Source organism: Aplysia californica, unplaced genomic scaffold (assembly GCF_000002075.1).
Source record: "Aplysia californica isolate F4 #8 unplaced genomic scaffold, AplCal3.0 scaffold00090, whole genome shotgun sequence".
In the NCBI taxonomy this organism is placed as follows: domain Eukaryota; kingdom Metazoa; phylum Mollusca; class Gastropoda; order Aplysiida; family Aplysiidae; genus Aplysia; species Aplysia californica.
Window position 1 is genome coordinate 1,493,280 of NW_004797360.1, and position 15,398 is coordinate 1,508,677.

A 15,398-nucleotide genomic window follows, 5' to 3' on the forward strand; every position below is an offset into this window, starting at 1 on the left:
TGTGTGTGTGTGTGTGTGTGTGTGTGTGTAGGAAAAACGTTCCAAACAATAAGTTAGTAATTTTTGTTTTGAAAAAAGTTCAGTAATCTAATGTGCTGAAGGTTCAATACCTCAAATGTACCGATGTGCGTGCTCTGTCCCAAGAAGCATAGCCACATAGAACAAGGCGGTACCAAGAACAACAATGACAGCAGCTACAGGGAACTTACCAAAACAAGAGACTAAATCAAATTAGTGTATTTTTTTACCGTCTACAAGTTCCTATTTGTGATTGGAAACATAAATGTAAACAAGAAAAATGAAGAAACCTCCACTTTTAGAATTCCGAAAAGTCAGACTGTTCCAATGTGCCTTTTCTCCTTTTTCTGATCTTAGAAGATGTTACTTTTCTTTCTTACATAGCGGAATGGGCGAAGATATTCAACGTGATTTGTGCGGTGGATTAGCAAAACCGAGAGGCTGTGTCTGCCGAATCTTTTCCCATTATTCATTTTGTCTTTTCTTTTCTTTCTGGCTTTACCAAACTCTGAAGGTTTTATACTGAAGCTGAAACGAAATTGGCAAAGACCTTATTCGACTTGAGTTGTTGGACATTAGGAATGTGTATTTGTGCGCTATGGATTGCGATGTTGACGTTAAGCTTTGTGGAATCTTCCTCACGGTTTCTTCAGATTTTATTCTAAGTTTGGAGATGTCTGGTTTAAATCAAATCGATGTCTCTGTAGATTCCTAATTCTCTAATATAGCTTCGTAAATCAATAAAAACCTGCATTATTCTTTCTTCTACGCCCCCTCCCCCTTTCCCTACTCGCTAAGACTCATCTCACCGGCTACAGACGTACATGTGCCCCACCACACGTACACAGACACACACACACACACACACACACACACACACACACACACACACACACACATATACACTCATTTACACACAGATACACAAACACACACAGACACACACACAAACACACGCACACCACAATCTTTCCTTTGGCATCTCTGCCTCTGTTCGTCACGAATCTTCTAACATGAGAATCCTTCTATCTTTATTAATTTGTTCAATTTCAGAAAGTCTTTCTGACTGTCTGTGTCTGTCTTTCTTGACTGCGTCTGTAAGAATAAATGGTAAAAGCACAGCTCGGGGGCCAGCTCAAAAACTAGTGATGTTTGCTGCCCATAAGTAGGTGTTTTGATTTGGATTTTGTACTTTGCCACCCACTATATATATATATATTTTATATATATATATATATATAATTGAGGCCAAAGCCTCATCATGTAGCAGCTCAGAAGTAGGTAATGTTTGTTACTCAAAAGTTTGTAATATTTCCTGCTCAAAAGCTGGTAATACTTACTTCTCTTCTCAAAAGTTGGTAATACTTACTGATCAAAAGTTGACAAAGCTTATTGCTTAAAAGTTGGCAATGTTTACTGCTAAAAAATTGGTAATACTTCCAGCTCAAAAGCTTGTAATACTGCTCAAAAGCTGGTAATACTACTCAAAAGCCTGCTGCTCAAAAATTGGAATCAGGTGATCGTCAATTTTTGGGCATGCTGAGTTATTGTTATCGTCAAAAAGCTTGTTTATTGGCCTTGCTTTCAATGAAAATAATATTCATCTACCTGTCTTGAACAGTAGTTGGGATAATTGCTGTTGAAAGAGGTAGGTGTCTCCTGGTGTCAAATGTAAAATTGTCGAAAATAGTGCCTCCAAAGTTTGGTGATTTCCACAGCTTAGGTTTTCTTAGAAATTGTAAATTTACTTGTTTCAGGAAAACCTACTCAGAAATGTGTTTTTAAATGTACTAAAAGGTACTGAGCAGAAAACAACAACAACCAACCCCCCCCCCAAAAAAAAAAAACCAAGGAAAAAAAATCGATGAAAATTGGTAAACTCGTAGACAAATTTTAATGCTGGTTTCTTCGATTTCATTGTTTTGACGAGCTCCTGATTTCACTACGATGCCTTATAATATATTGATTATCTCCCCAGATCCTGTCGGGACTTGGCATCAGAGAGCTGCACCAGCTTCTGTCTTACACTCAAGGCGCCGGGGTCATCATCGGTGCAGGTCTGGGCAGCATGGTGGCAGACATCTACGGCAGGAGGAGAATCCTGTACACTTCTCTCTCAGTCATGCTCGTCTTCCATTGCCTTGTGGCTCTGTCCATCTCGTGGGTTATGTTCATTTTCCTGAGAGTTGTCGCAGCTGCCTCTGCTGGTAAGGAAATTTGTCTCCGTAGTTCTGGAGTTTTATTTCAAAAGACAGTTTATTGTTATATTTTCCGGTTTCTTAAAGAGTTGTTAAATACGCTACTTTATAATAACAAAGTATTATCTGAAATATTTGGCCGTTTTTGAGTTACTAGGACCATGGGTTCAGAAACAAACTGTTTTGCCTGCTCTATCAAAATCGTAAGATTATTCAGAGTTGTTAAAGGTTCAGGAGAGTCAAAACAACAACAACAACAACAACAACAACAACAACAACAACAACAACAACAACAACAACAACACAACAATAACAGCAGCCACAACAAAAGCAACAAACAACCTCCCTCTCCAACATATTATTTACTTCTTAACAGCCAAGTGTTTGAATATCTTCAAAACATTCTTTTCGCCTTATTCTTTAATATATCAATACATGGCCAGGGTAGAAATGGGCGCCATGTTTTAAACTATCAGGGGGAATCGCTATCTCAATTTCATCCTCAGCTGGATATACAGTCTTTTGAAATAAAACTCCAGAATTGCAGTATAACTGTTCCATCGCATTCAAGGGTTATGTTATATTTCTGAGTTATTGCATCTGCCTCTAGAGGAAAGGAAATTAGTCTTTATAATTGCTGTCTAACTCTTCCATATCTCTCCATTGCCTCCATGGGCTATGTCTATAATATTTCTAAGTGAGGAGCCTCTAGAAGTAAGGAAACGAGTCTTCTTGACTGGCGTTTAACTCCTATCAATGTCTTGATATTTGCCTTCATAGTACTTACTTACTGCCCGTCACGCCATGTGGCGTTTAGGGTAGCTACAAAGGATCTCCAACTCTATCTGTTTTGGGCCATCTTGGTCAACGTCCTCCACGAATGGTTCAAGAACTTCATTTCAGACTCTAAATTGCGTCTCCAGGTCACTTTGGGTCTGCCCCTCTTGCGATGTCCTTCTGGTGTCCAGTGGAGGACAGTCTTTACAAAGGTGTCTGGTTCTCTTCTTGAACATGCCCAGTCCATCTCCATTTTCTCTTTGTTATTATGGTGGTAATGTCCTCTTGCCTACATTGCCTTGCCTTCTTGGGTTATAGTTGCCGGATGACCAGAATGCGGGTCTTCATAGAGTTAATTGCTGTCTATCTCTTCCACGTCTTTCTAAACAGAATTGGGTATACTATTCGACCTTGGAGGCTTCTTTTTTTAGACATCTTTTTGCGTTTTTAATTTGTTTTGTTCAATTATTTTTTTGGGCGGGGGGGTTGTTCTGTTTTGTTTCTTTGTTTTGTTTTGTTTTTGTTTTGGTTTTTTTGTGGGGGGGTTTTTTGGTTGTTTTAGTGGTTTTGTTTTGGTTTTTAAAACAGTATTTTTGCAACAGCGCTACTTACACGAACGTCCCGTGGCTAATGATTCCAAAACTGTAAAATGTGGCATAAAACTTGTGGAATATTTATTCAAGAATTTTACACTTTTACGATGTGGTCATGCGCGTCCGGAAGGAATTTGTGGAGTGGACAGCGATCCTGTTGATAGTAAAAAAGAGGGTTGATTTATTTGGGCTTATTATGTCCTTGTTTAAGTTTTACTGTTTGTGTTGGAAGTGCGGGGGGGGGGGGGGTGGGATTGCGTTACTCTCATCAACTTATTACACAGGCTTTTAGTTTTATTAGGGGCAATGTTTCGGCAATATACGAACAGGCCCCCACCACCACGTACACAGGATGTAATATAGAAAGATGCACTTAAGTATACACTCATGCATGCATGCTTTCACTTCTGCTGGGTTGGGGTCTAGGGTGTAGCGGTTAGAATGCGCTTTGCCTTCAGGGGCAGGAGACGTGAGTTCGAAGTATCTGTCTGTCTGTCTGCTTTTCTTTCTTTCTTTTCCAATGCGTCCAGAAGAGCACATACAATAGGCCACTAAACTCATTTCGGTTTATCACAATTCAGCAAAATATTGGGCGTGCAACAGCAAACTAACTTCGAGCTACATGTACTTGACAAGTTTACAAGCCATCTCAATAGCTAGCTAAGTACCTGTAAATCTGCCGATGCCAGTTGGTGCAGTGATCAAGCACTTCATCTTGCACGCACTTAGACAGCAGTTCGATTCCCATGGGAGGATCATTATTTCCTTGAGTATTTGCGTCTGCTTGCTAGAGAAGAATGTCTTCTGCACATACTTTAAAAAAACTCTTGACAAGCAACACCTCCTCTCACAAAAGATCTGAAACATTCACATGTTTAGTGACTACAATCATCGGTAAGGCACTCTGTGTTTACATGGTGCATAAAATTAAAAGAGATTTTGTGTGATTACCGTCTTAAGTTTTGGGTGAAAAGAGACTGCCGACCAATAATTGTGCAATTGCGATTACTTATATTATGAAACTCTACTCATGCCTGGCCAGAAAAAAACAATTAGTACTAAGAACACTATCTAATTATGAGTTTTGTAATCATTTGTTGTCTAAACAGGATAACATGGATAGTCTATTGGTCAGGCTCTCAGACTCGTAATTGCGAGATTGCGGGTTCAAGGGGATTGACTTTGTGTCAAAAATGAACAACACTTTATACAAAAATTTCACAGTTGGTACGGTCTTATCGGAGATGGAAATTAAATAAATTCGGAGGTCCCTCCACTTAATAACGTTGCAGTGTTGCCAGGGGTGTTAAACCTGTATTACAATCCCGAAAAGGTCCGAGACGACTACACATTATCGAGGAGAAAAGTCGTTGTCTTAGACAGATCGCTACTTTAGAACTGCAAAGTTCTACCTGACGTTTTTGGCCGTTTTAGGTTACTAAGATCATGAGGTCATAAACCAAATGTGAGGCAGCGTGGTGGAATCAGGCACTCGTCAATTTTTGGGCATGTGGAGTTATTTCTGTCATCTTAAAACCTGTTCATTTGCCTATCTTTCTGAGTAAAAAGTACCCATCTATATTTAATAGAAGTCGAAATGTTTCTGATTGAAGTAAGTGGGGTAACCTGATTTCAGAGGAAAAATAAGGGAGAAAATGACCGCCAAAGCTTGGTATCTTTGAATGCGTGAGAGTCCTTGAAAACTGAAAATTTACATTTTTAGTACCTTTAATCAACGTTTTTCGGGATAATTTACTCAGAAATGTGTTTTTAAAAGGACATAAAAGCTGTTGAGCTTAAAAACAAAAATTTGATAAAAATTGCCAAATAGGCAGAAAAATGCCAATATCTTTGATTTCATTATTTTGACGAGAGCCTGATTTCACCACGCTGCCTCACAAATGTTCTCTCTGCTCTATCAAAATCGTACGATAATTCAAAGTCGTTTTTCAGATTTTCAAAGAATTGCATTCGAAAAATCTTGACTCTTTGCGAAACTCCAAATTTATTCGTTAAATTTCTCATAACTAGGTATTGCGCATATAAAACTTCTAAGGTAACGAAATGGACATCTTGAACAGTGTCATAATATGTGAAGCATCGTGATGAAATCAGGCGCTCGTCACAATTTTGAGATCGAATAAATATGCACTTTTCCCGCCAGTTTGGTAATTTTCATTGAGTTTTTGTTTTTATGCTCAACATGTCCCTTTTATGTCCGTTTAACAACACATTTCCGTGTGCATTTTACAGGACTCTCAAACCATTGGTTACCAGAATTTGACGACCATTTTCTCGCGAATTTTACATCTGAAACCAGGCGATCCTCACCTTCTTCATTCACAAACATCTCGTCTTCTATTCAAGATAAATAGGCAATTTTTTCATCGAAACTTTAAGTTGATACCAGTAACTCCACATGCCCCAAAATTGATGAGCGCCTGATTCCATCGCGCCGTGACACATAATATGTGGAAAAACGAGTGAGAAAAGGGGAAGTGGATATTTATACAAGTAATTGTCTCAGACAGGTGGCCGTTTCAGCAATTCGCTTGGAATTTTGCATATTTTTCTTTTGAATAATGTTATGACTGCTCATTATAAAATCAGTTGTTTTAATTTCTGAGGACTTTCTTGTCAGGGTGGGTGGTTGGCGGGTGCTCTGCTGTGATTTGCTCCTTTTTTGCTGTCAAAAAATATATCGTCTTTATCTCTCCACCTTCTTTTTCATTTTTGTTACTCTCTCGTAACACCTCAAATTTTTGTCAATTATATTAGGACCTTATTGTGTTGCAAGGGCCGTAAGACTTTTACTAAAATAAATGTCACGTCAGGGCACATCACTATCATACATCCGATAATCTGCTAATGATAAGAATATTAATAATGATGGTATTTGTATACCTCATGCCCCCGCTCAACAGCAAGCTCTTTGCGCTTTACACTATATTATTACCCCAGCAGATCATAGAACACTCCGAAACATTCTCAACTTCCCGAGAAGCATACAGTGCAAGCAGTTAATTAAGCGCTAAAACACTAACAATCTGACAATAATTTTTGCTGCTTATAGCTAGCTGGGTGCCCATTCCCACCTGGGTGAAGTGAGGAAAATTCATGTAAAGAGTCTTTCCCAAGAACACAACGTCAGGCCCCTAACGGGATTCGAAACCACGACTCATGAACTTACAGTTGTGAGTCCGAGAGCCTAACCACTAGGTAAGGCCACTGACGCTAAGCTGTTCAATATCACCAGAGCAGCAGCTGCTGATGCACGGTCTATTGATTTGTTGCTTTGCGACAGGTGGAAGTGTTCGCGATGCCAAACACCTGTAGCAGTATATTATTGTTCGCTACCCTAAAAGTACAACGTTCTATCTGCTCAGTACCTAGTTTTGAGAAATTTGACGTTTAAGATTTTTATTCTTCACATCATGTCATGCTTTTTCGAATGCGATTCTTTGAATATCTTGATAACGACTCCGAATAATCTTACGATTTTGATAAAGCAGATAGAACATTTCGTTACTGACCTCAGGATCCTAATAACTCTAAAAGGCCAAAAAAGTCAGATAGAACTTTGTAATTCTGAGGTAGTATATAGATTGCAGGTGGTCACTTACATGGAATCGTGGTGAAACCAGGCGCTCGTCGGCCAGACGACACATTTGAGTCACGACAAGGGTGCTCATCATTTTTGGGGCATATAAAGTTATTGGTATCATCTTAAAGCTTGTTTATTTGTTTTGTTACTTGGTTTTTTTTAAACAATCCCATCTGTCTTGAATAGAAGTCAAGACATTTGCGACTGAAGGAGGTCTCAGAGGTAAAATTAACGAGAAAATGGCGGCCAAAATTTATTGACTTCCAAAGCTTGAGTGCTCTTTGAAACTGCAAATTTGCTATTTTGTTTCATTTCGTGTCTCTAATCAACCGTTTGCAGTAAATTTCATACTGAAATGCGTTTTTAAATGGACAGGGATGGTACTGAGATAAAAATAGAACATTTAAAAACAATTACCCAACTGCCAGAAAAAAATGCCAGTTTTCTTGATTACATTGTTTTAACAAGCGTCTGATTTTACCTCGCCAGTTCACACTTATTCTTTTTTTTTTTGGCATGTTGTTATTAGTATCCCCCTGAAGCGGACCCACTTGCCTTGCTTTTGTTGAAAAAAAAATACCAGTCCATCCTGAAAAGAGACGAGATATATAAGACTGAAGGATCACCTGATGTCGGAGGTACAATTAGCGAAAAATTGGCCGCTCAGGTTTGGTGACTTGCAAATTTGTAGCGTATGTGGAAACTGTTGATTAGCTTTTTTTTCTTTTTTTTTTGGTGGGGGGGGGGGGGGGGGGTAATCCTGTGATCCACGATTGTCAGTAAAAAAAATAAAAATTAATGTGCTTTTAAATGGATATAAGAGGCGTTGAGACCAAAACACGAATTTTTAAAAAAAAAAAAAGTTAAAAAAAACAACTCCCCAAAGTCTCCACCCCCCTCCGAAAACTTCATAAAAATGGCCATACTGGCGGTAAAATGTCGGGCGCATGATTTCACCACCATGAACCACATATTATTATACATTTGCAGCTGTGTGTTGCCATGTCATTACTTTTGCGCTTGTCAGGCTACGATTGTGTTTCGTCCAAGACGCAGTGAGCAGTTTTTTGGTGGTTTTTTAAGAGCAAAAATACATATTATTGTATCTTTGAGTGAACAAATCTTAGTGTAGTGTGTTTTGGGTGTATCTATCTCTGTGTGTGTTTTTATATGTGAGTTTATATATTATATATATGTCATATATACGTAATATATATACGTGTATATAATTCACCTATCTATCTATCTATCTATCTATCTATCTATCTATCTATCTATCTATCTATCTACCTATCTATCTATCTATCTATTTATCTATCTATCTATCTATCTATCTATCTATCTATCTATCCATCTATCTATCTATCTATGTATCTATCTGTATATCTATCTATCTATCTATCTATCTATCTATCTATCTATAAATTAATGAGTGTGTCTATGGTGTGTGTGCGTGTGTGTGTGTGTGTGTGTGTGTGTGTGTGTGTGTGTGTGTGTTTGTGTGTGTGTGTGTGTGTGTGTGTATGTGTTGTGTTTGTGTGTGTGCATGTGTCCATTTCTGCAGTGGTATGGAACGTTAAGATAGGTTTGGGCTACTGTTCTTGTTTATATGACACCACACTAGACACAAAAGAAGAAGAAGAAGAAGAAGAAGAAGAAGGAGAAGGAGAAGGAGAAGGAGAAGGAGAAGGAGAAGGAGAAGGAGAAGAAGAAGAAACACTTTAGAGTAAAACTGATAATAACAGATAGCATTAAAATTTATATAACGCAAATTCCAGCTTACGAGCTAACTCAATTACGTTTTACAATCAATAATGTTATTACCTGTAGACACAGACACAATCCTAGACCCCACACAGGAACAGACAATGTTACATAAAAACAGAGTCACAGACTGCCAAAGGGAAAATGATAGTCACGCAAAAGTGCAATATCAAACTGCTAAATCGAAATTCACGTTAGAAGGCATAACTATTGCCTTTAGAAAAGTGTGGGTGCATTGGTGGGGAAAGCGGAGGGTGAAGGGCATTATGGTTAGACTAGACGTGTGCATGATATTAGAATAATGTAAAAATACTGTGCATTGATAATTATGTTATCTGTCTATTCGATTGTGAATTGCATGCAGCAATGACCATATCCACTCATTTGTGCAATTCCGATGACTTATATACCAGCTTAGCGCGATATTTATTTATTAAAATTAATATGTCTACATCAGCTACAAAGTCTACATGGGCTGTGTCCTTGAAAACAATACGCATACCCTTGCTCAGAACACGGTGATACAGTGTCGCGACCGGCATTGAATCTTTGTATAATAAAGCAACTTTAGGGGCTCTCGTGGTCTAGAGGTCACGGTGTTCACTTCTCATTCAATAGGTCCTGGGTTTGGATTCTGGCAGAAATGGAATATTTTCTTCTTTAAAATAAAAATTATCTCTTCCCCCCCCCCTTTTTCCCTGCTCTCCAATCATGTTCTGTCTTCTGCTGTCGTCTTCCCTTTCTACCCCCATTCCCCCACCCCCACTTACCCCCTCCTGTGGACTCCTGACTCTTTCTGCTGCCTTTCTACTGCTACGAGTACTCCTTGCCTCCTTCATACTGTTGTCTTTCAGCCACGCCCTTGATCTTAGGGTAGGTAAGATTGACCACCTAGCCTTCTCAGATAAGGACAAGTCTATCTCACATATGTGAGGGGAACTAACTACAAAAAATATCTCGACTGCTGCTAGCGCTTATTTTTTTCCTCTACTTTTTACCGTCCTATAATCAGATCGTGACCTCGATTATGACACCGACTCCTGGCCGCGAAAAGCTAGACAAAAACAGCCAAATGTGAAATAAAAAATTAATAATTGCCATTTTCTTCCAAGCAGTTTAGACTCACTAGTATAAAATACTGACATCTCTGCTTCTTTCCTTTGTGTTTGAGTATTCACATCTAAAGTTAGATTTGATGTTAGTTGGAATAAATATTCATTTAAATACTTTCCCGATTGTTTTAGCGGTTGAACATGCAAAGAACATGAATTCAGGGTTTGTTTTCATTCACAACTCAGTGTTGAGTGTTGCGGTTGCCGTCTCGAGTAAGATTCTTGTTTGAAATGTCCAGGCCCTAGGCTATCTGGTACCATCTCACTTTGATTACCCTGTCGAACAAGTCAGCCTTCGCCCCTGGGCGGGTCGTGTCCTCGATGATTTAAATAGTGTCGATAGAGGCTTAAAAACATCAACTTAAAAAAATACAAACTTCATTTGTAGGAAGTTCTCAATTGGGAAAATGCTAAATACATAGCCTAACGTTTCAATTTAAAGGCAGAAATTGAGTCTTTAAAGTAATTATTCAGCTTTGCGTGTTTTATACAAAATTAGTCAATGCCTGGTACACTCTGTTTGCACATATGAAAAAGGGTTATATAATAGGGATCTACATCCAAATGTTATCGTCATCATCATAAAGAGGAAGACCTGGAACAGACACCGGTGATTATCGTCTTCCGTTCATTTATCCGCTCCGATGCTCTCAAAAATCCAGTCGTGTTGGTAGCCTAGTGGTTAGGCTACCAGACTCGTAATCGTGAGATTACGGGTTCGGGGGTTCGAGCCTCAGCTCGGTCCAACGTTGTGTCCTTGGGAAAAGCACTTAACACGAATTTCCTCTCTGGCTCGGTCCTTTCGGAGAAGGACGTTAAACTCGAAGGTCTCTCCTTTTAAATAACCTGATAATGTTTAATCGGCGCGTTCAACGTATATCATTGCACCATTTTTTTCTCTAAAAAATCCCACAGTACCATCAGTGGCCCCGTTACCCACCTGTTCAGAATAAGATTCTCTGGGTCCGCCGTTGCCTCATTTGTCTCCTTCTGTCTTCCCAGTGAGAGCTAGACGTCCGAAGCCTTAGCTCAGATCAAGTGTCATAGAAACTGCATCTGCGGCTTCCTAATTGATTTCATTAGTGAGCGTTCTACCCGGCTTTTTTCCTTTCTGCCTTGTTTGATATCTTTTTTTGTCCATAAAATTCTCTAAAGTTCCCGAAGAAACTACGTTTCTTTTGCGACTGTTATATTTTTTTTCAATCTTTGATAACTGCCCAGCATCCAGAGCTGTATAGGACGGTTGACCACAATGATTAAGTCACAACGCGGTGGAATCAGGCCTCGTCAATTTTTGAGGATGTGGAGTTAACCGTATCCTCTTAAAGCTGGTTTATTGATCTTGCATTCGATGAAAAAAAAACCCCTCTTATCTTGAATAGAAGTCGAGAAAATATGCCCGGTTGAAAAAGTAGGGGGGTCACCCGGTTTCAGAGATAAAATTATGGAGAAAATTACCACCAAAGTTTGGTAACTTCTTTAGCTAAAGAGTCCTTGGGAAATCCAGTTTACATTTTTGTGCCTCAAATCAATGGTTTAAAGTAAACTCCACATTGAAATGTTTTAATAGACATACAAGATGTTGAGTAAAAAAAACCCCAAAATTTCCATACCGCCAAATAATACCGTTTTCTTTGCATTCACTATTTTGACAAATGCCTTATTTCACCTCGACGCCTCATAATTATATTATTCATTTTTAGAAACCAATAAATCTTTCTCCTGTCACTTTTTTATGAATAGTTCTCGACTTCTGATTTGGGGAAATATGAACTTGAATTACTACGGTCAAGTCTTTTTCTAAGACAAGATGTGTGTGTGTGTGTGTGTGTGTGTGTGTGTGTGTGTGTGTGTGTGTGTCTGTGTGTATGTGTTAATATATATATATGTATGTGTATTTGTGTGTGTGTGTGCTTGTTCGTTTGTTTCGGTTTGCTCTTTGTTGTGTGTGGGATTTTTTGTCTAGCAGGGATTATATTTTTCTATTTGAAAGTCTCATGACGTGATTCCAAATGACTTTACTTGTGGTATGATTTTGTGGTGTACATAACTCAGATGGGCGTTGGCATCTTAGCATCTAAATGCTAATGGTTTCACGTAACGCAACACATCTTCTTTTCTAAGTATGTGTCCATAATATGTGCAGTGTATTAATATCTTTCTACTTGTATTTAAAAGTTAAAGGTTTTGTTTCACTTCGTTATATATTCCTATGCCGCCGTTCTTTTTCCCATACGAAAATCTAAAGAAATAATATCCACGAGTTTTCAAACAATAAAGGTAGTGGTTTTAAGAAAATTAATATTACAAAGTATTCAGGGAAAACTAATGGACATAAAAGCCGTATGACGATGACGATTAGGGTGGGTTGATTTTGTTGTAACTTTAGTATGCTTTTAAGAAGATAACAAATAACGGTGACGTTCAAAAAGCATCTCATCTTTCTTCGAGATCAATATTGTGGGTGCTTGCAACGATGCTTTAACCCCACCACCCCCCCAAAAAAATTTTTTTTTAAATTAAAAAATAAAGAAAATGCCTTAATGAACGGTGGTGGCGCTTTAAAATTTTTGCTTTTGTTGTTGTTTTTGTTTTTCTTGTTGTTGTTTCTGTTGTTGTTGTTGTTTGCTTGTTTGTTGTTAAGGATGGGGGTGTCTTCTTTTAGTTGTGTGGTACCTTAGTGAACGAAGTAATGGGCGACGTAGAGGCGTGAGCATGACAATACTCTAGCTTGGTGATGAGACTACTGAGAGGCTCGAGTGCCAAAAACAGCTGGATAACAAGACAAAATAAGCCAGTCTTTATCCTCTGTGAAAAGAGGGAAAAGGGAGGATGGGTAATACTATATCTATTTATAGACACGGAAGTAAGAGTGATGGTATGGAGTGAAAGAACTAAAAAAAAAAAAAGAAAGAAAAATCGTGCTGGTGACGTATGAGGAAAGAAAAAGCGACTATGCCGAAGAAATATCTCGCCCTAGTGTAACTGATCATGATATCGATACTCAATGTTTTCGTTGTGGTTTTGCAGCTTACAGATTAGGTTTGAATGATGAATGAAAATAAGACTTTCAGGTGGCTTTGGCGTGCCCTTAAGAATTCTTCTTGTGTTAGCTACTAATTATGACTGTAGACAGTGAAAATGATAGTTCTGTCTTTCTTGCTACTTTGCCTGTATACATTGAAGAGTTCTCCTGATTTTTTTCTTCTGTTGCTGTCCTCATCTGTGCCTCGGTCTATCTCTGAACTAGAAGCATGCCAGCTGGCCTCGACTGTGCCCTGCCTCGACTGTGGAAGTTATCACTGACACTCTCAAAAAGAGTAAATTAATGATTGACTGATAGTATGAATTGAATCTTATTTTTCGATTGTTTTTAACGAAAGAACATTCGTTGTTGAAATTTAACAATGTCATTTAAATTTGCTCTGATTTGCATTCAAAAAGGAAGAAATATTGAACAACACAAGCTGAATTGACATTTTAGGGGGGACTATCTCTCCACCACCAATCTGAAGATGGAGAACAAAAAATTTAAGTTACAACTACAGTGTTTAAGTCCTGTAATTATGACTTTCATCAATACTCAAATATTTAAATGAAATTGTAACAAACTGGGCCTGTGACAAACTGGGCAGCCCCCCCCCCCCTCTGTGCGATGTGCTTCGGGGGGGGGGGGGGAGCATATCTATCTATCTATCTATCTATTTATCTATCTATCTATCTATCTATCTATCTATCTATCTATCTATCTATCTATCTATCTATCTATCTATCTATCTATCTATCTATCTATCTATCTATCTATCTATCTATCTATCTATCTATGATGTTTTTGTGTGTACAAATCTGATATTTTGAATGCGCCCAAAATAAAACTGAACAACATTCACTTCATGTGCATTCGAGAGAGCTCTATAGCTATCGAAAATCGAGATAAAACACTAAACTACTTATTTTGTCTAGCTGTTTTCGATACTGTGGCCGATTACACCAGACGATGACGTAAAAAGTGCAGCCTAGGAAGGGGACCTCGTGAAAAAAGAGGAAACTTAGAGGAGTTTTTGCGAGGTAATATTGGATCCGTTGTGCCAGAGTCGAGAACAATACGAAAGCGTTGTTGCAGGCAGGAGCGAAATCATTGTGTGTTCTTTGTTTGAACCTAACATCTTTTTAGACCCGGGGCATAAATGGTAGATTATCATAGTGAATTCAAAACGGAGGAATAAAGAGGGGAGGGGTGGGTAGACTACTGTTGATATCTGATTAGACAAGAAGAGAAAGGCAAAATGAACAGGAGAAGTTTTAGAAAGAGCATTTTAATAATTCTTTTGAAAGAAATTCTAATAGGAGTAAAAAATAAAAATAAGAAAGTGTGAACTTTACCAGTACTTGTGTGCACGAGTATGTAACACTGTGTGCCTTTAAAACTGATTTGTAAGTCCATAATATAAAAAAATATGTATCATGTTAAGCGCATAGAGCATTGCATAAGTGGATATGTGCTATATAAATGCAATCGAGTATTATTCTTATCATTACTTAAGCGTTGTTTCTCAGACCCTTAGACATTTCTGCAATGAACTACTGTCTGTGACTAGTTCCCCCCCCCCCAAAAAAAAATACCCCTAAAAGCGGTTTGTACAAATATCGAAAGGAAAAGTAAGAGGTAAGGGAAGCTGAAAGCAACAACAAGATTTATATGCTGCACATTTGATAACGGACACTCACCCCTCCCCCTCCCCCACCCACCCCGAGAAAATGAAAAACATGCAAGCAAAAATAAATACTAAACAGAAAATGTGCATGAAAAGAGGGTATTATCCCTCTGGTCTGATCGTGTAATATTCCATCAGAGGTTTAGCAACTGTAATACATCTCTTGAAAAATTGCTCATCTTCAAGAGTAAAAAAAAAACACAATACAAAAAAACCCCACATCCAATATTGCACCTCCCAAGGACTGCGTAAATGGTTATTATATATGACCCCTCCCCTTCCCTCCTCCCCAACACCCCCAGAAGAACAGACTGAGACAATTGGAGCATAGAAGAAGAAGAAGAAGAGGAAATAGTAGTCATTGCTCTGAATTTCCTTTCCGTCTGGAGGGATGATAGGATTGCAGGATTGTTGTGAATCCAATTTCTGCAAGGTTGTAGAATGTGGGCCTTTTACAAACAGACCCAGGGATATCGGAGATGCTCACCTTTGAATAACCCCCTGCTTGTTTCTTCTTCATCTAACCTATTTTGTGTTACCTTTTATTTTGTGTTTTTAACCTTTTCTTCTTTTTCTTCTCTCTGTCTCTTTAAACTCTCATATATATGTATATATAT

General features: G+C 38.4%; 1 protein-coding gene across 1 annotated transcript in view; it reads left to right on the plus strand.

The window, feature by feature from the left end:
- The window catches only part of LOC101845082 (solute carrier family 22 member 4), a 41,669-nt gene that overhangs the window by 18,398 nt on the left and 7,873 nt on the right, over positions 1-15,398 (plus strand). Inside the window, exon 2 of the mRNA XM_005094881.3 lies at positions 1,997-2,225. Within this exon, the coding sequence (XP_005094938.3) occupies positions 1,997-2,225 (229 nt within the window). The remainder of the gene's footprint in view (positions 1-1,996; positions 2,226-15,398) is intronic.